Genomic DNA, 27398 nt, shown 5'->3' with positions numbered 1-27398 from the left:
GCCGAAGGCCAAAGAACCTGGAGTTCTAATGCCCAAGGGCAAAAGGAAAAGGGCGTCCCAGCTCCAGGAGAGACAGAGAATTCACCATCCCTCTGCCTTTGTGCTCTATCCAGGCCCTCAACCAAGTGGATGGTGCCTACCCACAGTGAGTGAGGGCAGGTCTTCCTTACTGAGTTCACTGACTCCAATGCCAGTCTCTCCAGGAAACACCCTGACAGTCATACCCAGATACAAGGCTTTACCAGCTATGAGAGTGTTTCTTAATCCAGGCAAATTGACACCTAAAAAACCACAGCACCCTGTCAAAGATCAAGTGACTAAATGTGAGGGTTTACGTCCAGACTCTCAAGTCTAATCCACTGGTATAAGTGTATCTTTATGCCAGTTCCACACTCTTCAGATTACAGTAACTTTGTAGTAAGTTTTCTTTTTTAAAAATATGTGCATATTCATATTTTGCTATTCTGATGTATTGCACTGTGGTAAAGTCAAGGCCTTCAGTGCATTCATCACTGGAGCAAGGCACACTGTACCCACCACATAGTAAGTTTTCAGATAAGGAAATGTGAGTCCTGGCTGGGCGCGGTGGCTCACGCCTGTAACCCCAGAACTTTCGGAGGCTGAGGCAGGCGGATCACCTGAGGTTGGGAGTTCAAGGTCAGCCTGACCAACATGAAGAAACCCCGTCTCTACTAAAAATACAAAAAATTAGCCAGGTGTGGTGGCGCATGACTGTAATTCCAGCTACTCGGGGGGCTGAAGCAGGAGAATCACTTGAACCCGGGAGGCGGAGGTTGAGGTGAGCCAAGATCGTGCCATTGTACTCCAGTCTCAAAAAAAAGAGAGAGAGAGAGAGAGAAAGAAAGAAAGAAAGAGAAAGGTGAGTCCTCCAATTTTCTTTTTCAAGATTGTTTTAGCTATTCTATCTGTCTTTATTTTTTGTTAATGTATTTCAATAGTTCTTACTGGGGACCATTCCCTGACCTGCTTCCAGGGGAATCTGACAATCTGGAGACCTTTTTAGGAACTTGAACTAAGTAGAAAAAAATCTTCTTTTTTTTTTTTTATTTATTTTTTAAGACTGAGTTTCGCTCTGGTCGCCCAGGCTGGAACGCGATGGCACAATCTTGGCTCACTGCAACCTCCGCCTCCTGGGTTCAAGCGATTCTCCTGCCTCAGCCTCCAGAGTAGCTGGGATTACAGGTGCCTGCCACCATGCCCAGCTAATTTTTGTATTTTTAGTAGAGATGAGGTTTCACCATGTTGGCCAGGCTGGTCTTGAACTCCTAACCTCAGGTGATCCACCTGCCTCGGCCTCCCAAAGCGCTGGGATTACAGACGTGAGCCACTGCACCCAGCCAATATCCTCATTTTATTTGCTGAGTTGCTTTGTTAAAGTGTGAGTTGCCTGCCATGAACGAATGAAGAGACATTTGAAGCACCTGCCGGCATGACGATGCACACCACCTTCTCTCTCCCCCTGTCCTGTGCCCTCAGGCCCTCTTCACCCAGGCCCAGGTGGCCCCATCCAGTGGCCTCCACAAATAGATTCCTCCTCAAGCTGGCCCACAGGCCTTCCTTCCAGCAAGTGACTCACCTGCAACCTCTTCCACACAACTGAGCTAGCGGTTCTCAGTCCTTCTCTGAGGTCCCCCAGGAAGGGTGATGATCTCATGTAGGTTCACTCGCATTAGGTGACACATTCTCACAAACAAACTGGTCTGTGCACTAAAGCACACAGCCACAGCTCCTGAGGATGTTTTGCCATTGCCATGTGTTGTTTGTCATGAGATGAGAGGTAAGAAAACAACATTTCACATCATGATTTAGCTCTAAATGACTTTTTTAATTGTATTTTTTAATTGACACCTAATCATTGTACATATTTATGGGTCCATAGCGAATTGATACATATAAGGTATAGTGATCAGGTCAGGGTGATTAGCATATTCATCATCTCAAACATTTAGCATTTCGTTGTGTTGGGAACATTCAATATCCTCTTTCTAGCTACTTGGAACTATATATTATTGTTAACTATAGTCAGGCCGGTTGCGGTGGGTCACACCTATAATCTCAGCACTTTGGAAGGCCAAGACAGGAGGACTGCTTGAGCCCAGGAGTTCGAGACCCGCCTGACCAACATAATGAGATCAGTCTCTACAAAAAAATCAAAACACTTGGCTGGGCATGGTGGCTCATGCCTGTAATCCTAGCACTTTGGGAGGCCTAGGTGGGAGGATCACTTGAGCTCAGGAGTTCAAGGCCAGCCTTGGCAACATAGTGAGATCCTGTCTCTTTATTTAAAAAAAAAAAAAAAAAATTGAAAAATAAAACAAAAAATTAGCCAGGCGTGGTGGCGTGCACCTATAGTTCCAGCTACATGGGAGACCGAGGCAGGAGTATCACTTGATTGCAGGGGGTTGAGGCTGCAGTGTACTCCAGACCCTGTCTCAAAAAAAAAAAAAAAATCTATAGTCATCCTACAGTGGTATAGAACATTAGAACTTATTCCTCCTCCTATCTAGCTGTTTTTTTTTTTTTTTTTAAAGACGGAGTCTCACTCTGTCGCCAGGCTGGAATGCAACAGCGCAATCTCGGCTCACTGCAACCTCTGCCTCCCAGATTCAAATGATTCTCCTGCCTCAGCCTCCCAAGTAGCTGGGATTACAGGCGCCCGCCACCACGCCTGGCTAATTTGTTGTACTTTTAGTACAAATGAGGTTTCACCATGCTGGCCAGGATGGTCTCTATCTCTTGACCTCATGATCCACCTGCCTCGGCCTCCTAAAGTTCTGGGATTACAGGCATGAGGCACCGTGCCCGGCCTATCTAGGTGTAATTTTATATCCTTTAACACATCTTTCCCTGTCCCTCCCTTCCTCTACCCTTCCCAGCCCCTGGTATCCTCTGTTCTACCTTTTCCTTCCATGAGATCAACTGGTTTTAGGTTCCATATATTAGTAAGAACATGTGGTGTTTAACTTTCTGTTCCTAGCCCAGTTCCATTCATGTTGCCACACGTGACAAGATTTCATTCTCAAGCCCCCAAAGACACCTCACTGGGCCTTTGTTTTTTTGTTTTGTTTTGGTTTTGTTTTGGTTTTGTTTTTGTTTTTTAAACCTCTGGGACAGATGGCTCCTTCTGAGGCAGCCCATCCCCCTGGTGGACAGTTCTCTCGAATCTTGACAGAAGTCCTCTGGACAACTCATGTCCTCTCCCTGGGCTCATCCTGCACTGCATGGAGCTGGGCAGCCTGGGGACCCTTAATGAACAGGACCTGGCGTGAGCTGACCTTGAAGCCTGGAGGTCAGAGCCCACGTCTGCCCACAGGTCAGGGCCAGCTCACATCATGTGGACCCTGGTCAGCCTCCCTGGGGTGGCCCTTGACAAGGCTGCAGGTCTCATCTTGCCCTCCAGGGGGAGACATTGCACACAGACAAAACTCAGGAAACAGATTCCCCTGGTCATGAGCCGGGCTTTGCTAAGGAGGCGAAGGTAGAGCCCACTTTCCATCCCTTGCTCCAAAACACCCTTCCTGGCCCTCCCATGTACCTGCTCTGTCCCTTCCTGGGTCCTCTGAGGACCCTGTTCTGTGAGGGGTCCCTGTGCAGCTCCCCATTCCCTCCTAGTACCACCCGTGGGGAAGGTGCAGTGACCACAAGACAATCAGCCTCGCAGAGGACAGAGACCACCCAGGATGGTCAGGGAGAACATGGACAGGCCCTGAGCCTCAGCTCAGCCAACAGACACAGAGAGGGAGGGTCCCCCTGAAGCCTTCCCCAAGGACAGTAGAGCCCAGAGCCACCCAGAGTCATCACAGTCCTCTCTTCCCAGGACCCACAGGACACCTCCCCCTCCATATCCAGGAGCTGCAGCTCCACCTGAGACCCCTGGGCCTGGGTCTCTGTCCCTGGGTCAGAGGCCAGGCTGGTGACACTAGAGACAGAAGGCTGGTCCCTCCCCAGTCATACCCCAGTGAGCCCCTTTCTATCCCCCAGAGCCACCTCTGTCACCTTCCTGCTGGGTGTCTTCCTACCTTCCCAGAGCGCTGGAGAGCATGGGGAAACCTGGAAGCTCACTGTGTTGCAAAGAAAATAATTACCACATTTGGATATGCCAGGGTTTTCTGTGTGCTGCTGACAGGCCCATAGCCAGGACACAATAGAGGTCAGTGCTGGAGATGGGGGATCCTCCTCCCCTGATGAGGACAGAGGTCCCGTCAGCCTTGATTCTCAAAGTGTGGTCTGGGAAACCAAAATGTAGACAGAAAGAAAAGAGAAAGTAAGGACAAAGGGGCAGGAACGAAGAAACAGAGCCTCCTGGGCAAACCCCGCCCCAGCACACATCATCAGACAAAGCTCCCGGCCCCAGGGAGGAGGCTCAGCAGAGAGGGTAGAAAACAGCAGAGCTGACAGTCACAGCAGCCCTGCGTGAAGCGTTCCTGGAGCCCAAGCTCTCCTCCACAGGTGAAGACAGGGCCAGTAGCAGACACCATGGGGTACCTCTCAACCCCACTTCACAGAGTGCGTGTCCCCTGGCAGGGGCTTCTGCTCACAGGTGAGGGGAAGACTCCCTGGGAAGGGGTGGAAGGAGGGTGCACAGAGAACGGCTAGGGTCCCCTGGGGAGGATGGGGCTCTGCAAGGGGAGAGAGGGCTTCTCTTGGAGCCAAATAGAAGAGAAGCCATGAAAGAGGGATAGAGATCATAAAAGGAAAGTCTGTGATCTGAAACTGTTAGTGAAGAAACGATCTCCCATTTTTTACCTTTTCCAAGTGAATCATCAATGAGCAATAAATTTCAAAAACGGATGACAATAATCACAATTTAAGTCAGTGTGACAATTAAGGAAAACATTTTAAAAGGGGCATTAAACAGAGCCCTGAGCCACCAACCTCAGATATTGGCAATAAACCCCAGGACATGAAGGGCCCTGGCAATGCTCAGGAACTCATCCACAGGAGTCTGCAGCCTGTCCCAGGCACTGGGGTGCAGCCAACATCACACAAATCCCTGCCGTCACAGAGCTCACGCTCTCATGAGTGGGGAAGACAGACACGCAAAGAGATCTAGAATGTGAGGTCAGGGGTAGACAAGAGCCCTGGAGGGAACAGAGCAGAAAAAGGTCAGAAAGAGAAGACCCAGGGTCTCTAGGGGAGATGTCAGGGAAAGGATCTCCCAAGAACACCCTGATGTAAGCAGGATCTGAGGGCAGTGGGGAGGGAGCCATGCAGATCCCTGGGGAAGAGCATTCCAGGGAAATGACAAGGTCAGAGGCACTAAGGGAATGGGAGTCACACTGCTGTCCTTGACTCAGTAGGACAGACACACTCCAAGGTGGAGGGGTGAAGAGACCTGGTCAGGACCCGGGGCCCCGTTTTTCCACCCTAATGCATAGGTCCCAATATTGACCGATGCTCTCTCCTCTCTCCTAGCCTCACTTCTAACCTTCTGGAACCCGCCCACCACTGCCCAGCTCACTATTGAATCCAGGCCGTTCAATGTCGCAGAGGGGAAGGAGGTTCTTCTACTCGCCCACAATCTGTCCCAGAATCTTATTGGCTACAACTGGCACAAAGGGGAAAGAGTGGATGCCAAACGTCTAATTGTAGCATATGTAATAGAAACTAAACAAACTACCCCAGGGCCTGCACACAGCGGTCGAGAGATGATATACTCCAATGCATCCCTGCTGATCCAGAACGTCACCCAGAATGACACAGGATCCTACACCCTACAAGTCATAAAGGGAGATCTTGTGAATGAAGAAGCAACTGGCCAGTTCCGGGTATATCGTGAGTGATTCCCCATGACCTCTGGGGTTAGTTCTACTTCACACACATGGGATTGTCAGGCCTGGGTTGTGCCTGTGTCCCCCTCTGCATTACACTCCACGTTAAGGTTTGAGCATTTAGTGCAGGACACACACTAAGGGATAGACACCAAAATATCAAATTTCTTACTCCAGAGTCCTGATTCTGCAGACACTTGCTTCAGAGGAAGGACAGTCTGATGTGGGTAACTTATCGAGGGGAGACCAGTCTCAGTGTAGCCCCCTGGAACCCTCCTGGTGAACATGTCCCTAAGAAAGACCCAGTAGGACTCAGTCAGGGTCTGGCCTGAGGGGCCTTCTGGGATCCTCACAGACAAGCTCAGCCCTGGGAATCCTCTGCTCCAACACACTATCCCAAGGTTCTCGACTCCTGGTGACCCTGAGAAGCCTGGGCCAGTGCTAGATTGTGGCCTCCTGGGCCAGGCTGACTGGGAACAAGAATTTGAGTTATCCAAGGGCTGTGGCTCCTAGAGCTGGTAACCAGCCAGGGTTCAGGCACTAGAGCCTCATTTGGGCAAGGACGGAGCCTCATCCTTCACCTTAGTCTCGGCCTGGAGAGGACAGATGCACAAGCTCCCCAGGCCATCAGCCAACTGCCCTGGGGGCTTAGGAGATGCCATAGGAAGTGCAGCATCCCCAGGAGGAGGAACAGAGGAGACAGGATGCTCCTGAAAGCTCCTTGTCCACCAGGGATCAGGCTGAGAGGCACTCTCACAGAATCCAACAATAATAGATGCTGTGACCGGGCGCAGTGGCTCATGCCTGTAATCCCAGCACTTTGGGAGGCCGAGGCAGACGGACTATGAGGTCAGGAGTTCAAGACCAGCCTGACCAACATGGTGAAACCCCATCTCTACTAAAAATACAAAAAAATTAGCCGGGCATGGTGGCGCGCGCCTGTAATCCCAGCTACTCAGGAGGCTGAGGCAGAAGAATCGCTTGAACCTGGAAGGTGGAGGTTGCAGTGAGCTGAGATCACACCACTGCACCCTAGCCTGGGTGACAGATCGAGACTCTGTCTCAAAAAAAAAAAAAAAAAAAAAAAGATTGTTTATTTGGGCAGCTCCCCTATGCCGAGCTGAGGTCAAATAATTACAAATATTTTAACGTTAATTCACAGACACAAGACAAGCCAAAACCTTTAACCATTTATACTGTTTTTCTGAGGTCTGAGGGGAAACTGAGCCACGTGGCAATAAATACAGTCACTATATCAAGGTCACACAGACCATAACTGGCAAATCAGTTACAGGAGATGTGTCTTCAACCACAGCCTCAACTTCTCCTCTACTCCAGGGGCTGTATTTGGCATCTGTGGACCCCAATACCAGAGTTAGTTCAGTTCCTTTCTTCTTAGGCATCTGCAGCCCAGAGGGGAGATCCTGGTCTGGGGAGTGAGATCAAATGGAGAATTAACCAAGTTTTATTCTGGAACTTATTCAACAATTAGAGTCAGTGTCGGAAATGTCCGGGCCTGGGCCAGGCGTGGGGGCTCACACCTGTAATCCCAGCACTTTGGGATGCCAAGATGGGCAGATCACTTGAGGTCAGGAGTTCAAGACCAGCCTGGCCAACATGGTGAAACCCCATCTCTACTAAAAATACAAAAAAATACTAGCCGGGCGTGGTGGTGCGTGCCTGTAATCCCAGTTACTTGGGAGGCTAAGGTGGGAGAATCGCGTGAACCCAGGAGGCAGAGGTTGCAGTGAGCCAAGATCGTGCCACTGTGCTCCAGCCTGGGAGACAGAGCAAGACTCTATCTTTTTTTTTTTTTTTGAGACAGAATCTCGCTCTGTCACCCGGGCTGGAGTGTAGTGGTGCAACCTCAGCTCACTGCAAGCTCCGCCTCCCAGGTTCACACCATTCTCCTACCTCAACCTCCGGAGTAGCTGGGACTACAGGCGCGGGCCACCGCGCCCGCCTAATATTTTTGTATTTTATTAGTAAAGACAGGGTTTCACTGTGTTAGCCAGGATGGTCTGGATCTCCTGACCTCGTGATTCACCCACCTCAGCCTCCCAAAGTGCTGGGATTACAGGTGTCAGCCACCGTGCCCAGCCGAGACTCTATCTCAAAAAAAAAAAAAAAAAAAAAAGTTCAGGCCTATCCCCTCAGACCCACGCCTCTGCTCCCTGGACTTGAAATCCTGTGTTTCCTGATGTGTTGGTGTCACTCCCACAGGAGGATAAAGGAAAGGACTTTGCTTTCTCTCCCCACTCACACCCTGCACCAGCCAGGGCCCAACAAGAAATACACACTCGCTCAGTAGTTCTCTCATGAATGAATGAATGATTGAATGATCCATAACCTCTTTAGAAACTGGATCTGGTTGCAGAATCCTGGGAGGTTCTTGCCATGCCTGCTCCCCATCCTTCCAGGGACTGAGACCCATGTTCCATCCCCTGACCATCTGCCCCTAAAGCCACCCCAAGTACCACATTTCATGTGACTCTCTGGGGCTGCTCGGCTGTGGGAAGGTTTTCAGGGCTCCCTGGTCTTGATTCTGGGACACCAGAGGCTCCTGGTTGCTGGGGTCTCTGAGGTCACTGTAGCCCCCACTGCTCACTATCATGGGCATCTCTGACTCTCTCTCTCTGCTCCTCCATGTCCTCATTTTCCTCTTCTTTTATCCCAGCTGAACTGCACCATTTCCTCCAACCTTAGGCCTTTCCCAGACACTCCCTCTTACAAGGCTGACTGTCCTGTTCCCTTCCTGCTCACACTGTGGCCAGGCCCACCTCCCAGGCAGTAGGAAAGGCACAGAAAACAACCCGGAGCAGCCGCCCCTGCCAGGTCCATCACAAGCCACTGTCCCCAGCTCACCAGGAGAACGAGCTTCCACTGTGTTCCCATCCAGGGCTCTTTCCCTCAGTGAGGCCAACATGAGTCCCGGAACAGGCCACAGGACAGGGACGAGCGACTCCTCCGTGCACTCTCTACACTGACTCACCAGGGGATCAGAGGCAGAAGGACAGGTCTGCAGTCCCCAAAGCCCATGGGCTCATTTCACCCATTTGACTCCCAACTCTATCCCTGTCCTGCTGTGGGCTCACATCCTCTACTGGTTCCTGGGACCTTCCCCAGGTGGAGCTGTCCAGGCAGGTGCTGTCTGATGGGTTTGCTGCCCATTCCATATACATCTGTGTCCTCATGATGACACCATTGTCATAAGGTGGGATCTCTCGGACAGGCAGATGCATTAGCCACTAGTGTCTCACTTAGACTCTGCCCAATTTGGATGAATTTGGTCAAACTCTAGTTGTGTTTCCTGAGGTTGAGAGAAAAGGAAGAAAGTATTTCACACAACTGTTTTGGGTTCCTCTTCTTTTTACCTGAATTTCCACAGGAATTTGTAGCATAGAACTCTTTCTAAATTTACTAACATAACATACATCACTTCTCCTCATATGGCATCGTTTCTCTCTTAATGCAATTGAGAACCCTCAGATATCCTTTCTGACAAGTTCTGTCTTCCTAACAGGACCCAGGAGTTCCTTCTACCCAGGGAGTCACTGATTTCAAACTGACTTCAGCATCTTTCTTTGATCATAACATGATCCTATCAGACTTCAGAGCTTGGTTTAAGAGTTTATCATGCTCTCTAGAGAAATATTCCTCTTAGTAGTTGGTGTTAGATCCAGAGTATTAATAACAATTTTCACAAATGGAATAATCTAACTTCTCAAATTTATATCCCAGATCTACCAAACACACACAGTCCATGAGGGTCAGATTTTCAGCAAGTTCATGCTCCTTCCATTCCACTAGTCAGTTATTCTGCATTTGCAAAAAACCCACATATTTCAGAAAAGATCCACAGTGCTGTCACCTGCCCTTTTCAGGGGAAGAAGGGACATTAAAAACCAAAGTCAAGGAACATAGTTATGCTGTTAAATCCAGGCAGCTCCTGCCTGTCACCCTCACTCTTTTCTAGATCATTCCTTGGACTCTGCTTTATCTTTAGGAGTCACTGGCTCAAGTCAGTCATCATTAAACACCTGGGAAAAACTGCCCCACCTTGTGGTTCCACTGCCTGACGACTGAGCTGACCTTCAGGCTTGCCCCTGGTGTTCCCTGTGTTATTTCTGCTGAAACGCAGAGTCCCAGGCCAGGCTGCACAGTATCCTCAGGGTTTAAGGACAATGGGAAGTCCCATCATTACCCATCTCTAGGATGTCCTTAGACAGGGAAGCTGCAGAGAAAACACACCTAGTGGGGCAAAGTAGGACTGTGAAGCTGGAAGGGAGCCAGCACCTGCACGTTCCAGGTGAGGACCCACAGGTGGGCCAGGCAGTCGTCAGCCAGTCAGGGAAAGACCAGAAGTGGTGGGGGCTATGAGTCCCAGTCCTGGGTCTGTCCACGACCCAACACTGCTGCTCAGTTCACACTTGAGAAAGTCTGTGCTTCTCTCACACAAAGCAGGCGGCCTCATAGTCTCTGAGCCCTCAGATCATCGTGCATCTGTCTTGTGAAACACACACTTGCCAGGCTTTTAAAGACTCAGGTTGGCTGAGAGGTGGGGAGATGCCAACTCTGAAAAATGCCTGGCCGGAATCCCAGCACTTTGGGAGGCCGAGGCAGGCAGATCACGAGGTCAGGAGATCGAGACCATCCTGGCTAACGGTGAAACCCCATCTCTATCAAAAATACAAAAAATTAGCCGGGCATGGTGGCACACACCTGTAGACCCAGTTACTCAGGAGGCTGAGGCAGGAGAATCACTTGAACCCAGGAGGAAGAGGTTGCAGTGAGCCAAGATCGTGCCACTGTACCCCAGCCTCAGCAGCAAAGCGAGACTCTGCCTCAAAAAAAAAAAGAAAGAAAGAAAAATGCCCAGCCAGGCACGGTGGCTCACACTTGTAATCCCAGCGCTTTGGGAGGCCGAGTCAGGCGGATTGCCAGAGCTCAGGAGTTCGAGACCAGTCTGGGCAACACAGTGAAAGCCCGTTGGGCATGGTGGCATGTGCCTGTAATCCCAGTTACTTGGGAGGCTGAGGCAGGAGAATTGCTTGAACCCAGGAGGTGGAGGTTGCACTGAGCCGAGATCACACCACTGCACTCCAGCCTGGGCAACAGAGCAAGGCTCCATCTCCAAAAAAAAAAAAAAGAGAGAAAAGAAAAATGCCTGTGGAGGAATCAAAGGTGCCACACAGGGCAATCTTCTCTCTGTTATCTGTACAGCGGAGCTGCCCAAGCCCAACATCACCATCAACAACTCCAACCCCGTGGAGGACAAGGATGCTGTGACCTTCACCTGTGAATCTGAGGCTCAGGACACAACCTACCTGTGGTGGGTAAACAATCAGAGCCTCCCGGTCAGTTCCAGGCTGCAGCTCTCCAATGGCAATAAGACCCTCACTCTACTCAGTGTCTTAAGGAATGACACAGGACCCTATGAGTGTGAAATACAGAACCCAGTGAGTGCCAACCGCAGTGACCCAGTCACCTTGAATGTCACCTGTGAGTATTTTCTGTTCCTCTGTGGCCCAGGCCGCCAGCCCAAATCCACGCACCCAGAGGCCGGGCCTCTCAGTCCCTCTCAGGTCTAAGGACGCAGACCCTTAACTCTAGACACCCAGGCTGGCCATGACTTCCTGTCCCAAGCAAACCTGGGCAGTCCCAGCCTGGACCAAGAATAGGAGGGGAGGGGCTGCTCCTGTCCTGGGAGGCTCAGGGTCTGCAGCCTGTGATGGAAGAAACAGGTGAATGTCTCAGACCCAGACTCAGTGGACACAGCGGAGGTTTGGTTGGGACTTCAGGGTTGTGACTTGGTAGAGAGGAACACTGTGGCCCTTCTCCAGACCAGGAGCTTCCCCTTCCCTCTGATGACATCACCTGTGGCTTTATTTTATTTGCTCCAGATGGCCCGGATACCCCCACCATTTCCCCTTCAGACACCTATTACCGTCCAGGGGCAAACCTCAGCCTCTCCTGCTCTGCGGCCTCTAACCCACCTGCACAATATTCCTGGCTTATTAATGAAACATTCCAGCAAAGCACACAAGAGCTGTTTATCCCCAACATCACTGTGAATAATAGTGGATCCTATACCTGCCACGCCAATAACTCAGTCACTGGCCGCAACAGGACCACAGTCAAGATGATCATAGTCTCTGGTAAGTAATCCCCGGGGCATCGACACTAAGCTCTGGGGTACAAGCTCTCTGGTTTTCAAATAGGAGCGGAGAAGAAATTTTCTTTTCCAGCCTGTATCCAAAGGGCAAAACAAGTCCAAATTCTCCCCTGAACCCTCTCAATTCATCTCTGCCGACTCTCTTCCCTTTGTTTTTCTGATTTCTCACAGCTGAACTTAGGTCCAGCCTGGAATGTGGGGAGGGGGTTCTCTCAGTCCCAGAAAGCCCCATGTAGCAGGAGGGGCTCCACAGACGGGAAAGCAGAAAGGGTCCTCAAGGTCAAGTTGCTTCTGTCACTGACATGTCCCTCTCTGTAACTTCTTGGCCTTCTTTTACCTACTCCATGAGACATAAGGAATATGTGAGGTTTTAAAACAGGTTCACATTAGTTTTCCCTAAATGAGAGAAGGAAATGCCCTTCATCAGCGATGAGCAGCTCAGACTTTGCTCCCTGCTCTACTCCCAGCTTGCCCGGTGATTGGCTCTGCCCTGACTCCATGTGGGGTAGGACGCAGGTGTGTGGGGAAGGTGGCCAGGTGGCCTGTTGTGAATCCAGCTAAATCAAAATGGCAGTCAATGGCTGGGTGTGGTGGCTCATGCTTGCAATCCCAGCACTTCGGAAGGCCGAGTAGGAGGATCACCTGACATTAGGAGTTCGAGACCAGCCTGACCAACATGGCAAAACTCCATCTCTACTAAAAATATTAAAAAAAAAAAAAAATTAACCAGGCATGGTTGTACGTGCCTGTAATCCCAGTCACTAGGGAGGCTGAGGCACAAGAATCACTTCAACCTGGGGGGCAGAGGTTGCAGTGAGCCGAGATGGCGCCACTGCACTCCAGCCTGGACAACAGAGAGAGACTCTGTCTCAAAAAAAAAAAAGAAAAAAAAGGCTGGGCGCGGTGGCTCAAGCCTGTAATCCCAGCACTTTGGGAGGCCGAGACGGGCGGATCACCAGGTCAGGAGATCGAGACCATCCTGGTTAACAGGGTGAAACCCCGTCTCTACTAAAAAATACAAAAAAACTAGGCGGGCAAGTGGCGGGCGCCTGTAGTCCCAGCTACTCAGGAGGCTGAGGCAGGAGAACGGCGTGAACCCGGGAGGCGGAGCTTGCAGTGAGCTGAGATCTGGCCACTGCACTCCAGCCTGGGCGACAGAGCAAGACTCTGTCTCAAAAAAAAAAAAAAAAAAAAAAAGCAGTCAACACCTGATCCTCTCCTGGGTCAGGCTGCCTCCCTGAGCTTGTCCTGGCTCTGAAGTCACCAGCTGTATAAGGCTGTGGGCACAGCACGTGGGATAGCACAGAACACAGCAAGTGACCCACACTTGGAGAAATCCAGAGATTCAGCCACAGGGGCTCTGCATTGGAGAGAATGGGCAATGCCAAACAGTGTGTATTTGTAGAGAAGGTAAGAATATCAGCCTTTTGTTAACACTGTGCCTACTCTCTAGGAATCTCCTTCACTGTGATATTCTATCCACAGACCAGGAAGTAAAACTCCTCTTTACAGTGAGAAATCCTTTGGATTGGAACTTCTCCAGATACTAAGGTCGTGAAGACTGGATGGGCCAACTTCATTCTCTAAAAAATTATTTAATGAAAAAACACACTACCTTCCCTTTTTATGTAAAGTGACAGTCACAGGAAGGAGGCCTGATCACAGAAAGCTCGAGGAAAGGGTCACACAAAAGTCAGTGGGAGGCCGGGCACGGTGGCTCATGCCTGTAACCCCAGCACTTTGGGAGGCTGAGGTGGGTGGATCACAAGGTCAGGAGATCGAGACCATCCTGGCTGACACAGTGAAACCTGGTCTCTACTAAAAACACAAAAAATTATCTGGGTGTGGTGGCAGGCGCCTGTAGTCCCAGCTACTCGGTAGGCTGATGCAGGAGAATGGCGTGAACCCGAAAGGCGGAGTTTGCAGTGAGCCAAGATCATGCCACTGCACTCCAGCCTGGGCGACAGAGCAAGGCTCTGTCTCAAAAAAAAAAGAAAAAAAAAAAAAAAGTCAGTGGGCAAAACATTCTACCTGATGATGTTACTCGGTCTGCACACTGAGAAGAGGATTCCAAGTGGGGATACAGAGATACCTAGAGGGTCACTCTGAGACAATCTGGGGTCAGAAGGGAAGTGTAGCCCTCTCCTTACAGATCATCACCTGAACAAAGACACTTGACCTTCTGCAGAGGGTCAGGGCTATCCCCTGGTTGGTCACCTTTGCACAGCTCACTGTGGGACCTGAGAGCTGGCTAAGATCTCAGGGAAAGGAGCATAGCTCCAGGCCCCAGGCCCCAACCCTGTTCTCAGGAGGTTATCTCAGATACTCTGTTTGTCCACAGAACAAAGTCTAGTAGTAGCACAGCCCCAAATCAAAGCCAGCAAGACCACAGTCACAGAAGATAAGGATTATGTGAACCTGACCTGCTCCACAAATGACACTGGAATCTCCATCAGTTGGTTCTTCAAGGACCAGAGTCTCCCGTCCTCAGAGAGGATGAAACTGTCCCAGGACAATGCCACCCTCAGCATAAACCCTGTCAAGAGAGAGGATGCTGGGAATTATTCGTGTGAGGTCTTCAACCTAATCAGTAAGAACCGAAGCGACCCCATCGTGCTCATCGTAAACTGTAAGTGACTCCTCACCCCTTCCTATATGTCCCTGGAGGATTACTCTGCCAATGGTGTGCAAAATGGATAAAACTCACATAAGGCAGAATCTCAATGAAGAGACCATTATAGCAAACAGAATTGCAAAGTGGTTAAGAGCTTAGGCTCTGAATCAAATATACTTAGTTTTTATGGTTTTTGTTTTTTGGGTTTTTTTTTTTTTGGTTGGTTGGATTTTTTTGTTTATTTTGTTGTTTTGAGACGGGGTCTTGATCTGTCACCCAGGCTGGAGTGCTGTGGTGTGATCAAAGCTCACTCCAGCCTCAATCCCCTGGGCTCAAGCAATCCTGCCACTTCAGCCTCCAGAGTAGCTGGGACTACAGGTGTGCACCACCATGCCTGGCTAATTTTTTAAATTTTTTTGTAGAGATGGGGTTTCACTGTGTTGCCCAGGCTGGTCTCAATCTCCTAGTCTCAGCCTCCACCTCCCGAAGTGCTGGGATTACTGGAATGAGCCACTGTGCCCACCCTGTATTTAACTATTCTAAGTACCTGTCATACAGATGGAAGCATGCAGTATTTGTCCTTTTGTGTCTGGCTTACTTCATTTAGCATAATGTCTTCAAGGTCCATCTATGTTGTAGAATGTATCAGAATTTCATTCTTTTTGGAGACCGAATACTATTACGCTGTGTAGATAGATATATCACATTTTGCTTATCCATTCATCCATCTATGGACAGTTAGGTTGCTTCTACCTTTTGGCTATTATGAATAATGCTATTACACACATGGGTATACAAACATCTGTTCAAATCCCTGCTTTCAGTTCTTTTGAATAGATACGCAGAAGTGGAACTGCTGGATCAAATGGTAATTCTGGTTAATTTTGAAGAACCATCATACCATTTTCCACAGTGGCTATACCATTTCACATTCCCACCAGTAATGCACTAGAGTTCCAATTTCTCTACATCCTCAAAAATATTTGTTGTTTTTCGGTTTGGTTTAGTTTTGTTTTGTTTTTTATAAGGGCCATCCTAATGGTTGTAAGGTGGTATATCACTGGAGTTTTGATTTGCACTTCCCTAATGATTAGCAATATTTAGCATCTTTTCATGTGCTTATTGGCCATTTATCTTCTTTGGAGAAATGTTTATTCAAGTTCTTTGCCCATGTTTTAATTAGGTTGTTTGGGGATTTTTTGTTGAGTTGCAGTAGTTCTTTATATATTTTGGATATTAATCTCTTATCAGATACGTGATTCTCAAATATTTTCTCCCATTCTATAAGAGGTCTTTTCACTTTTGTGATAATGTGCTTTGATGCACAAAAGCTTTTAATTTTCATGAAGTTCAATTTCTCTATTTCTTCTTTCGTTGCCTATGCTTTTGGTGTCATAGCCAAGAAATTATTGCCAAATTCAAAGTTCCAAAGTTTTCACTCTGTCTTCCAAGAGCTTTATAGTTTTAGCTCTTACATTTGGGTCTTTTATGCATTTTGAATTAATTTTTACATATGGTGTTACATAAAGGTTCAATTTCATTCTTTTGCAGGGATATCCAGTTTCTTCAATGCCATTTGTTGAAAAGACTATCCTTTCCCCATTGAATGAACTTGGCACCCTTGTCAAAAAACATTTGGCTATGTATGCAAACATTTCTTTCTGGGCTCTATATTTTATTCCACTGGTTTCTATTTCTTTTTGCCAGTACCATACTGTTTTGATTACTGTAGCTTTTGGGTTTTGTTTGTTTGTTGTATTGTTGTTGTGTGGGGTTTTTTCATTTAGTTTTGTTGCTTTTCTTTGTAGAGGTGGGGTTTCACCATGTTGCCAAGGCTGGTCTCAAACTCCTGAGCTCAAGCAATACACCCACCTCCACCTCCCAAAGTGCTAAGATTATGGGCGTGATGATTACCGTAACTTTGTAAAAAATTTTGAAACCAGGAAGTATGAGCCCTTCAACTTTGTTCTTTTTCAAGATTGCTTTGACTATTCATGGTCCCTTCAGAGTCTATATAAATTTTAGAATGAATTTTTCTATTTCTGCAAAAAATATTACTGGAATTTTGATAGAGATTGCACTGAATCTGTAGATCACTTTGGGTAGTACTGTCATCTTAACAATATTAAGTCTTCTAATCCATGAAAATGGGATGTCTTTTCCATTTATGTCTTATTTAATTTCTTTTGGCAATGTTTTGTATTTTCAGGGTACAAATCTTTCACCTCTTTGGTTAAGTTTATTTCTAAGTATTTTTAAAGCTCTTATAAACATAATTTTTTTCATAATTTTCCTTTGAATTGTTCATTGTTAGTATACAAAAATACAACTGATTTTTGTTTGTTGATTTTGTATACTGCCACTTGGCTGAATTTATTATTCTAATAGTTTTTTTGTGGGATCTCTAGGGTTTTCTATATATAAGTTAGTGTATTCTGCAAACAGATATAATTGTACTTCTTTCCAATCTAGATGCTTTTTTTTTCTTGGCTAATTGTTCTGTCTAGGTCTTCCAATACTACATTGAATAGAAGTGGCAAAAGCAGGCATCCTTGTCTTATTCTTGATCTTAAAGGAAAAGTTTTCAATCTTTCACCATTGACTATGATAGTAGCTGGGGGTTTTCACGTGTAGCATTTATTATGTTGAGAATTTCCTTCTATTCCTAGTTTCAGTGTTTTTTAGCATGAAAGAATGTTGAATTTTGTCAAATGCTTTTATCGACTCATTTTCATTACTGCTTATAGGTCTATTCAGATTTTCTATTTATTCATGATTCTATCATGGCAGGTTTTGTGTTTCTAGGAATTTGTTCATTTCATCCAGGTAATCCAATCTGTTGGCATTCAATTACTCATAGTACTCTTATAATCCTTATTATTTCTGCAGAATTAGTAGTAATGTTTCACTTTCATTTCTGACTTTAGTAATATGAATCTTCTTTCTTTCTTAGTCAATCTAGTTACAAGTCGTCAATTATAATGATCTTTTTTGAAGAACAACTTTTTTTTTTTTTTTTTTTTGGTTTGAGACAGGTTTTCACTGTCACCGAGGCTGATCATGGCTCACCACAGCCTTAACCTCCCAGGTTCAAGCAATCCTCCTGCCTCAGCCTCCTGGGTAGCTGAAACTACAAACACGCACCACCACCCCCAGCTAATTTTTGTAATTTTTTGTAGAGACAGGGTTTCACCATCTTGCCCAGCTGGTCTCAAATTCCTGAGCTCAAGTGATACACCTGCCTCAGCCTCCTAAATTGCTGGGATTACAGTCGTGCACCACTGTACCTGGCCTACAGTTATGAATTTCTTTCTTGCACAAGATTTTTAACTACTCTGAGCCTCGGATTCCTCAACCAAAAATTGCACTGAGAATGCCTGCTCCATAGTATTGCAAGGCTTTTGGTTTTTGTTTTGTTTTTGAGACAGGGTCTCACTCTGTCACCCAGACTGGAGTGCAGTGGTGCAAACACAGCTCACTGCAGCTTCAACCTCCTGGGCTCAAGCAATTCCCCCACCTTAGCCTCCTAAGTAGTATATGCTATCACACCTGGCTAATTTATTTTTATTTTTGTTTTCAAAGAGACAGAATCTCACCATGTTACCCAGGCTGGACTCAAATTCCTGGGCTCAAGCAATCCTCCCATCTCAGTTTCCCAAAGTGCTGGGATTAGAGGTGTGAGCCACCACGCCTGGCCCCTTAGTGTTATTTTAAAGATTTAATGTAATAATAAACCTTCAGCAAAACACCACGCACAGAGGAAATGTTTCATAAATGTTAGCTGCTATTACTACTGCTATTATCATTAGCCTTGAAATCAGGTAGTCCTAGAGTCAAATCTCAGATCCACCTCTCACTAGCCCTCTGACTTTAGGTAAGCTTTTCACCACTCTAAGCTTCCATTTTTTCATATTTAAAATGGAAATAATGTCTACCTGACAGCACCATTTTATGGATCAAATGAGATACACGTAAAGCATTTAGCAGCACAGGGCCTGGCACACAGGAAGTACCCCACAAAAGTAGCTAACATAGCATTAATCACCAGCCTGAGTTGACTGGTGAGGGTTAAGCCCCAAATAGTTGCAACAGATATAAAGGAGAAATAGGCTGGACATAGTGGCTCACATCTGTAATCCCAACACTTGGAAGACCAAGGCTGGAGGATCTCTTGAGCCCAAGAGTCTAAGACCAGCCTGGGTAATATAGTAGAATCCTATCTCTACAAAAATTATTTTTCTAAATTAGCCAGGTGGGTGGGCGTGGTGGCTCATGCCTGTAATCCCAACACTTTGGGAAGGCGAGGCAGGCGGGTCACCTGAGGTTGGGAGTTCAAGACCAGCCTAACCAGCATGGAGAACTCCCATCTCTACTAAACATACAAAATTAGCTGGGCGTGGTGGCACGTGCCTGTAATCCCAGCTACTCAGGAAGCTGAGGCAGAAGAATCGCTTGAACCTGGGAGGCAGAGGTTGCAGTGAGCCGAGATCACGCCATTGCACTCTAGCCTGGGCAACAAGAGTGAAACTCAGTCTCAAAAAAAAAAAAAGAAAGAAAGAAAAAGAATTAGCCAGGTGTGGTGGCATGTGCTTGTAGTCCCAGCTATTGAGGAGACTGAGGTGGGAGGATCACTTGATCCCAAAAGGCTACAATGAGCCATGATTGTGCCACTGCACTCCAGCCTGGGTGATAGAGTGAGAACCTGCCTCAAAAAAAAAAAGAAGAAGAAATAGATGCAAAAGGTATTATTTGTATATTTATTTTATATATATAGGGGGAGAAGCATTATACAAGAAACCCACCGGGACATGGCTATGATAAAATATGGGAAAGGGGATAAAAAGGAATTAAAGCAGAGTCTCAAGCCTGGTATGTCAGTTTCCATCTACCTAGATATACTGAAGATGAGATTAAACATACGAGATAATTAACTGGGGAAATGCCTGTGAGAGAAAGTGAGGCGAGAGTGAGAGGAACCTCAGACCATGATGCAGATCTGATTCCTGTGGAAGAGAAAGGAAGGAAGTTTTAGATTGCAGTGCAGTTTTTTTGTTTGTTTGTTTGTTTGTTTTTTGTTGTTTTTTTGAGACAGAGCCTCACTGTCACCCAGGCTTGAGTGCAGTGGTGTGATCTCGGCTTACTGCAACCTCCACCCCCCGGGTTCAAGCGATTCTCCTGCCTCAGCTTCCTAAGTAGCCGGAATTACAGTCGCCTGCCACCACCCCCGGCGAATTTTTGTATTTTTAGTAAAGATGGGGTTTCACCATCTTGACCAGGCTGGTCTTGAACTCCTGACCTCGTGATCCACCCGCCTCGGCCTCCCAAAGTGCTGGGATTACAGGCGTGAGCCATGGCACCCGGCCTGCAGTGAAGTTCTAAGAGCATTTCTGCAAGGCTGACAGGGAGTCCTCCAGCCATTCACACTTCAGAGTAAAACAGTCATGCAGAACTGGGCTTGCTTTCATACCCCTGCTGGGAGCCAGTGGGAAGCCAGTTCTCTATGCAAAAGAGGTGGTGAATTCAGAATGCACAGACTGTCACAACTGAGACACTGAGAAAAAGATGCAACCACGAAAAAGGTGGAAAGTTCTAATCATATACAAAATAGCAATCAGCCTTTCTCACATTTCAAAGCCTTAAAAATGTCTGAGTGGCCGGGCGCGGTGGCTCAAGCCTGTAATCCCAGCACTTTGGGAGGCCGAGACGGGCGGATCACAAGGTCAGGAGATCGAGACCATCCTGGCTAACATGGTGAAACCCCGTCTCTACTAAAAATACAAAAAAACTAGCCGGGCGAGGTGGCGGGCGCCTGTAGTCCCAGCTACTCGGGAGGCTGAGGCAGGAGAATGGCGTAAACCCGGGAGGTGGAGCTTGCAGTGAGCTGAGATCCGGCCACTGCACTCCAGCCTGGGCGACAGAGCGAGACTCCGTCTCAAAAAAAAAAAAAAAAAAAAAAAAAATGTCTGAGTGTAGAAAGGCCAGGGTGGAATTGACAGAAGAAAGATCATCAACCTAGAAACATGGTGACTGGGGCTGGGCGCGGTGGCTCACGCCTATAATCCAAGCACTTTGGGAGGCTGAGGCAGGTGGATCACAAGGTCGGGAGTTCAAGACCAGCCTGGCCAAGATGGTGAAACCCCATCTCTACTAAAAAAATACAAAAATTAGCCAGGCTTGGTGGCACATGCCTGTAGTCCCAGCTACTTGGAAGGCTGAGGCAGGAGAATCGCTTGAACCCGGGAGGCAGAGGTTACAGTGAGCCAAGATCTCCAGCTGCACTCCAGCCAGGGTGACAGAGCAAGACTCTGTCTCAAAAAAAAAAAAAGAAGAAGAAGAAAAGAAAAGAAAAGAAAAAAAGAAACATGGTGATTGAAAAAAAAAATTGCAAGGATATAGTTAGCTAATCACTTTCCAGCAACCTTCCTACAACGAAACTGTATTCCTTGAAGGAACTATTAGAAACTACTTCATTCTGAGAGTTGTTTCCCAGCCCCCACTGTAAAATAATTTCACCTTCATTTCTTCTCTTTTCTTTCCATGACGGATAATAATCCAGCACAAGAAAATAGCCTCCCAGCTGGGGCCATTGCTGGCATTGTGATTGGAGTACTGGCCCTGGTTGTTCTGATAGTAGCAGCCCTGGCGTGTTTTCTGCATTTTAGGAAGACTGGCAGGTATGATGGCCTTTCCTCTTGTTCTGTTTCCTCCAAGGCTGACTGCCATGCTTGGGAGAGGGAAAGAATTTCTTTGCCTGTCTCTGGGCCTGGATCTCATTCTCCTCCCACTAAACTTCTGCTTCTTGGCACTAATTCCCACAGGTTTCCTCTTCCCTGGTCTTCATGCTCCCTATCTCCCATTATCTCCTGGACAAGGCTATTCCAATCCCCATCTAATCTAGAGGAAGAGACTCAAGTATGTTTCTCTGTCCCCTAGTCAGGGAAAGCAAGGTCTAAGAAGGAAAACAAATGAAAAAATGGAAGAAGCAGCAGGAGAAAGCAAGTCACATGTTCTGTTGACCACAGCAGGAAGAGGAGGGAGAAATAGCATAGGAAGAGAACCTAAGAGAAAGCAAAAACAACCAAAGTCCTCTTGAACAATAAATAGAGAAGAAAAAAAAAAAAGTATCTACCCTGGAAAACAAAATGGGAAAGGTTTTAAGGATAGAAGTAGGCATAGAAGCAGATGATAAACAATGAAACGAAATGTGAACATCCAGCAAACAGGAAAAGATTAAACATTAGAAGGGACTGTAGTTAGACTAAGGAATGAGGCCCTCAGAAGAAAGGCAGTATGAACATCAAGGACTCCAAGGAATTACCTGCTCACAGTGTCCTTCCTAACTCAAAGAACAAAGATCCTGTGCTTGGGAATAGCAGTCACAGTGTCTGATATTTATTTAGGGCAACCGACCAGCGTGATCTCACAGAGCACAAACCCTCAGTCTCCAACCACAGTAAGTAAAGCCACTTACCCAGTGAGAACTGGTATGTTCCACCACGTGCCCTCCCCTGGCAGGGAATCCTGGATTCCCAAACCACTCCCTCCCTTGTGAATTGTCACAGAAAGGATCTCTATTTCCCAACCCTAAGTGGCATAGGTCTTCCCACCCTTCCTAGCCACAGGAGTCCCCTGAGACACATCTGAGGAGAGAGGCTCACTCTGCCTTGGCCAGGCAGGCCTGAGGAAGATCCCGTGTTTCCAGGAGCCATTTCCTCAGCCTTACTCCTTCCACCTCCTGCCTCTATTACGGATGTGGGCACTCTCCCTTGGTGAGACTTTCCTTGTCTTGTGGGTGCTGTGGGTGCTGCCCCTCCTTGCCACTGGAGCATGTTGGTGAGAAATACATCTGGGCAAAAATCAAGGCCTTGTGAACTGGTAGAACTCTTCAGAAGTGGATTGTGGCCTCCTGTGGCTCTGCCCCTGCCCCCTCTCTGGTACTAACGTGCTGGGTCTGGACCATACACTCTGAGGGAAGCAAATTCCTTAACTAATCCTTAATCTCCCCACCCTCCAACTGCCACCCCCTTCAGCTAGAATCACCTTAAGTCAGCTTTGCATTTCCATGGATTGCTAACTCTTCTTTTGCTTTTCCAGCTCAGGACCACTCCAACGACCCACCTAACAAGGTAAGCATATCCGGTTTTCATGGGCTTATTTTCTCATGGAAATGACTCTGTAGAAAATTGGTTATTCCTGAAGACACAATGTAACATCAAGTTTGGGTTAATGTTCCTCAGTGCAACAACAAAGAAATATTTGTAATCACTCCCATGAGTCTACCTTGCAGCAAGAATGTGCATTTTGGAATTATTCCCATCCTGTGTCTGAATACTGGATGTTACTCTTAGTAGCTCTGTGACCCTTGTCAAGTAACCTAACCTCTTTGATCCTCAGCTTTGTCATCTGTAAAATGGGCATTCTGCCTACTTCAAAGAGAAGTTGAAGGGATTAAACAAGATAACCTACATAGAGCACCCAGCACAATGGCCTACAAAAGGAAAGCACTGAATCATTCTCACTCCCCTACCTTCAGTCTGATCCTGCTCTTACAGTCAAAACGATAATTTCAATTTTAATAGATCTGAGATCCTGTTTTTTATAATAATTGTATAGAATTTTCCATTATATGGCCGGGCGTGGTGGCTCACACCTGTAATTCCAGCACTTTGGGAGGCAGATCACGAGGTCAGGAGATCGAGACCATCCTGGCTAACATGGTGAAACGCCGTCTCTACTAAAAATACAAAAAATTAGCCAGGAGTGGTGGCGGGTGCCTGTAGTCCCAGCTACTCGGGAGGCTGAGGCAGGAGAATGGTGTGAACCCGGGAGGTGGAGCTTGCAGTGAGCTGAGATCACGCCACTGCACTCCAGCCTGGGCGACAGAGAGAGACTCCATCTCAAAAAAAAACAAGAAAAAAAGAATTTTTCATTTTCATTTTACCTTTTCTATAGAGCAAACACACATACTGAAAAATGCTAAATCACAATTATACTTTCACAATGTATGAACTTTCACAAGTTGAACACACCTAGGTAAGCAGCACCCAAATCATGAAATACTATACGACCTCCCCTTAAAAAGAAACCCTTCCAGCCAGGCACAGTGGCTCACACCTGTAATCCCAGCAGTCTGCGAGGCCAAGGCAGGTGGATCACTTGAAGTCAGGAGTTCTAAACCAGCCTGGCCAACATGGTGAAACCTTGTCTCTACTAAAAATATAAAAAATTAGCTGGGCGTGGTGGTGGATGCCTATAATCCCAGCTACTTGGGAGGCTGAGACAGGAGAATCACTTGAACCTGGGAGGTGGAGCTTGCAGCAAACTGAGATCATGCCATTGCACTCCAGCCTGGGTGACAGAACGAGACTCCGTCTCAAAAAAAAAACAAAAAAGAAAGAAACTCTACCAGTCACTTCCCTCCAAAGAGCCAAACAGTAACCACTATCCTGACTTCTAATGCTCCAGATTAGTTTTGCTTGGTTTTGTTCTTACATAAAGGAGAAATATAACATATCCTTATATGTGGCTTCTTCAACATTGCTTTGTGAGACTCATCCATATTGTTGTATGTATTTGTCGTTTACTGGTTCTCATTGCTGCATTATCCTATTCCATTACATATATACCATAATTTCTCTCTTCTAATGATCATTCATCAGGAGGTCAGCAAGCAGAGAATGGGTAACAACAAAAGCCCTTCTCCAGAGCTAAAATTTCAAAATGGTAACAGCTTGTGGTGCTGAATCACACCAGGCAAGGTGAGGCCCTGCCCTGTGTCACCGACTTAACTGATCATTACTTGTGCTTTTCAGATGAATGAAGTTACTTATTCTACCCTGAACTTTGAAGCCCAGCAACCCACAAAACCAACTTCAGCCTCCTCATCCCCAACAGCCACAGAAATAATTTATTCAGAAGTAAAAAAGAAGTAACGAAACCTGTCCTGCTCACCGCAGTGCTGATGTCTTTCAAGTCTCTCACCCTCATCAGTAGGAGATTCCTTTCCCCTGTAGCGGTAGAGGGGTGGAGACAGAAAGAATTTTCTGCTACTCTTTCTTCCTAATAGGCACCTCCAGACTGCCTGGTCACAGCCCCTCCCTCAGTGTCAATAGATGAAAAGGTACATTGGGAGTCTGTAGGAAACCCAACTTTCTTGTCATTGAAATTTGGCAAAGCTGACTTTGGGAAAGAGTGGCCAAAACTTCCCCTCCCTTTCCCTTTTCCCCACCTGGACTTGTTTTAAACTTGCCTGTTCAGAGCACTCATTCCTTCCCACCTCAGTCCGGTCCTATCACTCTAATTCGGATCTGCCATAGCCTTGAGGTTATGTCCCTTTCCATTAAGTACATGTGCCAGAAAACAAGAGAGAGAGAAAGGCAGTAATGCCTTCTCCTATTTCTCCAAAGCCTTGTGTGAACTCACCAAACACAAGAAAATCAAATATATAACCAATAGTGAAATTCCACACCCTTGTCCACTGTCAGGGTTGTCTACCTGTAGGATCAGGGTCTAAGCACCTTGGTGCTTAGCTAGAATACCACCTAGTCCTTCTGGCAAGCCTGTCTTCAGAGAATCCACTAGAAGCAACTAGGAAAATCACTTGCCAAAATCCAAGGCAATTTCTGATGGAAAATGCAAAAGCACAGATATGTTTTAATATCTTTATGGGCTCTATTCAAAGCAGTGCTGAGAGGGAGGGGTTATAGCTTTAGGAGGGAACCAGCTTCTGATAAACAATCTGCTAGGAACTTGGGAAAGGAATCAGAGAGCTGCCCTTCAGCGATTATTTAAATTATTGTTAAAGAATACACAATTTGGGGTATTGGGATTCTTCTCCTTTTCTCTGAGACATTCCACCATTTTAATTTTTGTAACTGCTTATTTATGTGAAAAGGGTTATTTTTACTTAGCTTAACTGTGTAAGCCAATCCGATTGCCTTAGGTGAAAGAAACCACCAAAATCCCTCAGGTCCCTTGGTCAGAAGCCTCTCAAGGTTTTTTTGTCAGAGGCTCCAAATAGAAAATAAGAAAAGGTTTTCTTCACTCATGGCTAGAGCTAGATTTCACTCGGTTTCTAGGCACCTCAGACCAATCATCAACTACCATTCTGTTCCAAGTTTGCACCTGTGCATTTTCTGTCTGCCCCCACTCACTTTCTCAGGAAACCTTGGCCTCTGCTAAGGTGTATTTGGTCCTTGAGAAGTGGGAACACCCTACAGGGACACTATCAGTCGTGCTGGTGGCATTGTTTACAACTAGAAAGCTGCACTGGTGCTGATGCCCCTTGAGGAAACAGGGCTGTGAGGAGGAGGATTGTAACTTAGGCCTAGCCTTTTTTAACAGCCTCTGAAATTTATCTTTTCTCCTATGGGGTCTATAAATGTATCTTATAATAAAAAGGAAGGACAGGAGGAAGACAGGCAAAAGTACTTCTCACCCAGTCTTCTACACCGATGGAATCTCTTTGGGGCTAAGAGAAAGGTTTTATTCTATATTGCCTACTGATCTCATGTTAGGCCTAAGAGGCTTTTTCCAAGAGGATTAGCTTGGAGTTCTCTATACTCAGGTACCTCTTTCAGGGTTTTCTAACCCTGATACGGACTGTGCATACTTTCCCTCATCCATGCTATGCTGCATTATTTAATTTTTCCTGGCTAAGACCATGTCTGAATTATATATGAAAATTGTTCTATGTTTTTATAATAAAAATAATATATCAGACATCAACATACTGCCTCATGGTTGATACTACCTTAGACAATGTTTTTCTCTACAGGCAGAATAAACAAATTGTTCAATGGGGAGTCAGAGTAAAACTATTTCTTTTTTTTTCGTTTTTGAAATAGAGTCTTGCTCTGTCACCCAGGCTGGAGTGCAGTGGCACTATCTCAGCTCACTGCAACCTCCACTTTCCTGGTTCAAGCAATCCCCCATCTCAGCCTCCCCAAGTAGCTGGGATTACAGGTGCATGCCACCATGCCCAGCTAATTTTTTTGTATTTTTAGTAGAGACGGGTTTCACCATGTTCGCCAGACTGGTTTCAAACTCCTGACCTCAGGCAATCCGCCCACCTTGGCCTCCCAAAGTGCTGGGATTACAGGCGTGAGCAACTGCGCCTGCCGGAGGTCATAAAACTATTTCTAAGTCTACAGATATTTGATCTAGTGATCAGAGAATTAGGTAAATTCATTTGCATACCTGCTAACAAAGTGAGTCTATCTGGGAGCAACAGACCACAGCTCCAACATGCCTGGGAGGAAGTGCCTACCTTCCTCTGGGACAGAAGATGATCTCATGAGTAAAAGACCTCCCAGCCTCTTCATTAGGGGCCAACAACCCTTCCCACTCTGGCGGCTCCAGTGAATTAGATCTCCACAGGTTCATTCACCTTCTAACTCTTCCTGGTTCCCAGTTCCTTTATTCTGCCCTCTAGGAGGGTCAGATCTCTTGTAACCTGAGTAGCCTTCATTTATTAATTCTGCTAAGTACTAAGCTATAACCTCATTTCCTTCACTTCCAAGCAATTGAAACACATGTGCTGTCTTTCCCTTTCCTCATCACCTAATTTTTCCTGGCCCTCTGCAGTGCCACCATACCCAAGATCGCTGGAAACAGCACAAAATCAGTATCCATGTCTTGGCCAAATCCAAAGGCATTTTTACGGTCCTCACACTTTTTCCTTTTACAATATCTAAGATCACAGACAACTTTTCCATTCTGGAAAGTTATCCTCCCTCCATATCCCACTTATGTACTGCTCCCCGACACCAGATTTAGTACTCAGACCTTTCTTATCTCCATCCACCCTCTTTCATCA

At 46.7% G+C, this 27398-nt stretch overlaps 1 protein-coding gene and 1 long non-coding RNA gene across 8 annotated transcripts in view; one reads left to right on the top strand and one right to left on the bottom strand.

Moving 5' to 3' along the window:
- The window catches only part of LOC106994780 (uncharacterized), a 28408-nt gene extending 24239 nt beyond the window's left edge, over positions 1-4169 (bottom strand). Inside the window, exon 1 of the long non-coding RNA XR_013410744.1 lies at positions 4041-4169. This is a non-coding gene — a long non-coding RNA (uncharacterized LOC106994780). The remainder of the gene's footprint in view (positions 1-4040) is intronic.
- CEACAM1 (CEA cell adhesion molecule 1) overlaps positions 1-26308 on the top strand; it is an 88224-nt gene extending 61916 nt beyond the window's left edge. The window contains exons 1-10 of one of the 7 annotated variants that reach the window (XM_077983000.1): positions 3075-4561; positions 5437-5796; positions 11016-11294; positions 11696-11950; positions 14164-14175; positions 14324-14596; positions 21126-21255; positions 21982-22034; positions 22676-22707; positions 24394-26308. In XM_077983000.1, coding sequence (XP_077839126.1) covers positions 4498-4561; positions 5437-5796; positions 11016-11294; positions 11696-11950; positions 14164-14175; positions 14324-14596; positions 21126-21255; positions 21982-22034; positions 22676-22707; positions 24394-24513 — 1578 coding nt within the window. In that variant the 5' untranslated portion in view covers positions 3075-4497 and the 3' untranslated portion in view covers positions 24514-26308. Of the gene's footprint in view, positions 1-3074; positions 4562-5436; positions 5797-11015; positions 11295-11695; positions 11955-14163; positions 14176-14308; positions 14597-18165; positions 18231-19355; positions 19625-21101; positions 21256-21981; positions 22035-22675; positions 22708-24393 lie in introns of those variants that run through there. The other 6 variants (XM_028838885.2, XM_077983001.1, XM_028838886.2 and 3 more) reach the window with 6 other exon arrangements.
- The last annotated feature ends 1090 nt before the right edge of the window (positions 26309-27398 follow it).

Source organism: Macaca mulatta, chromosome 19 (assembly GCF_049350105.2).
Source record: "Macaca mulatta isolate MMU2019108-1 chromosome 19, T2T-MMU8v2.0, whole genome shotgun sequence".
Classification (NCBI taxonomy): Eukaryota; Metazoa; Chordata; class Mammalia; order Primates; family Cercopithecidae; genus Macaca; species Macaca mulatta.
The sequence above is the reverse complement of the archived record's forward strand: the minus strand, read 5'-3'. Positions and strand labels throughout refer to the sequence as shown.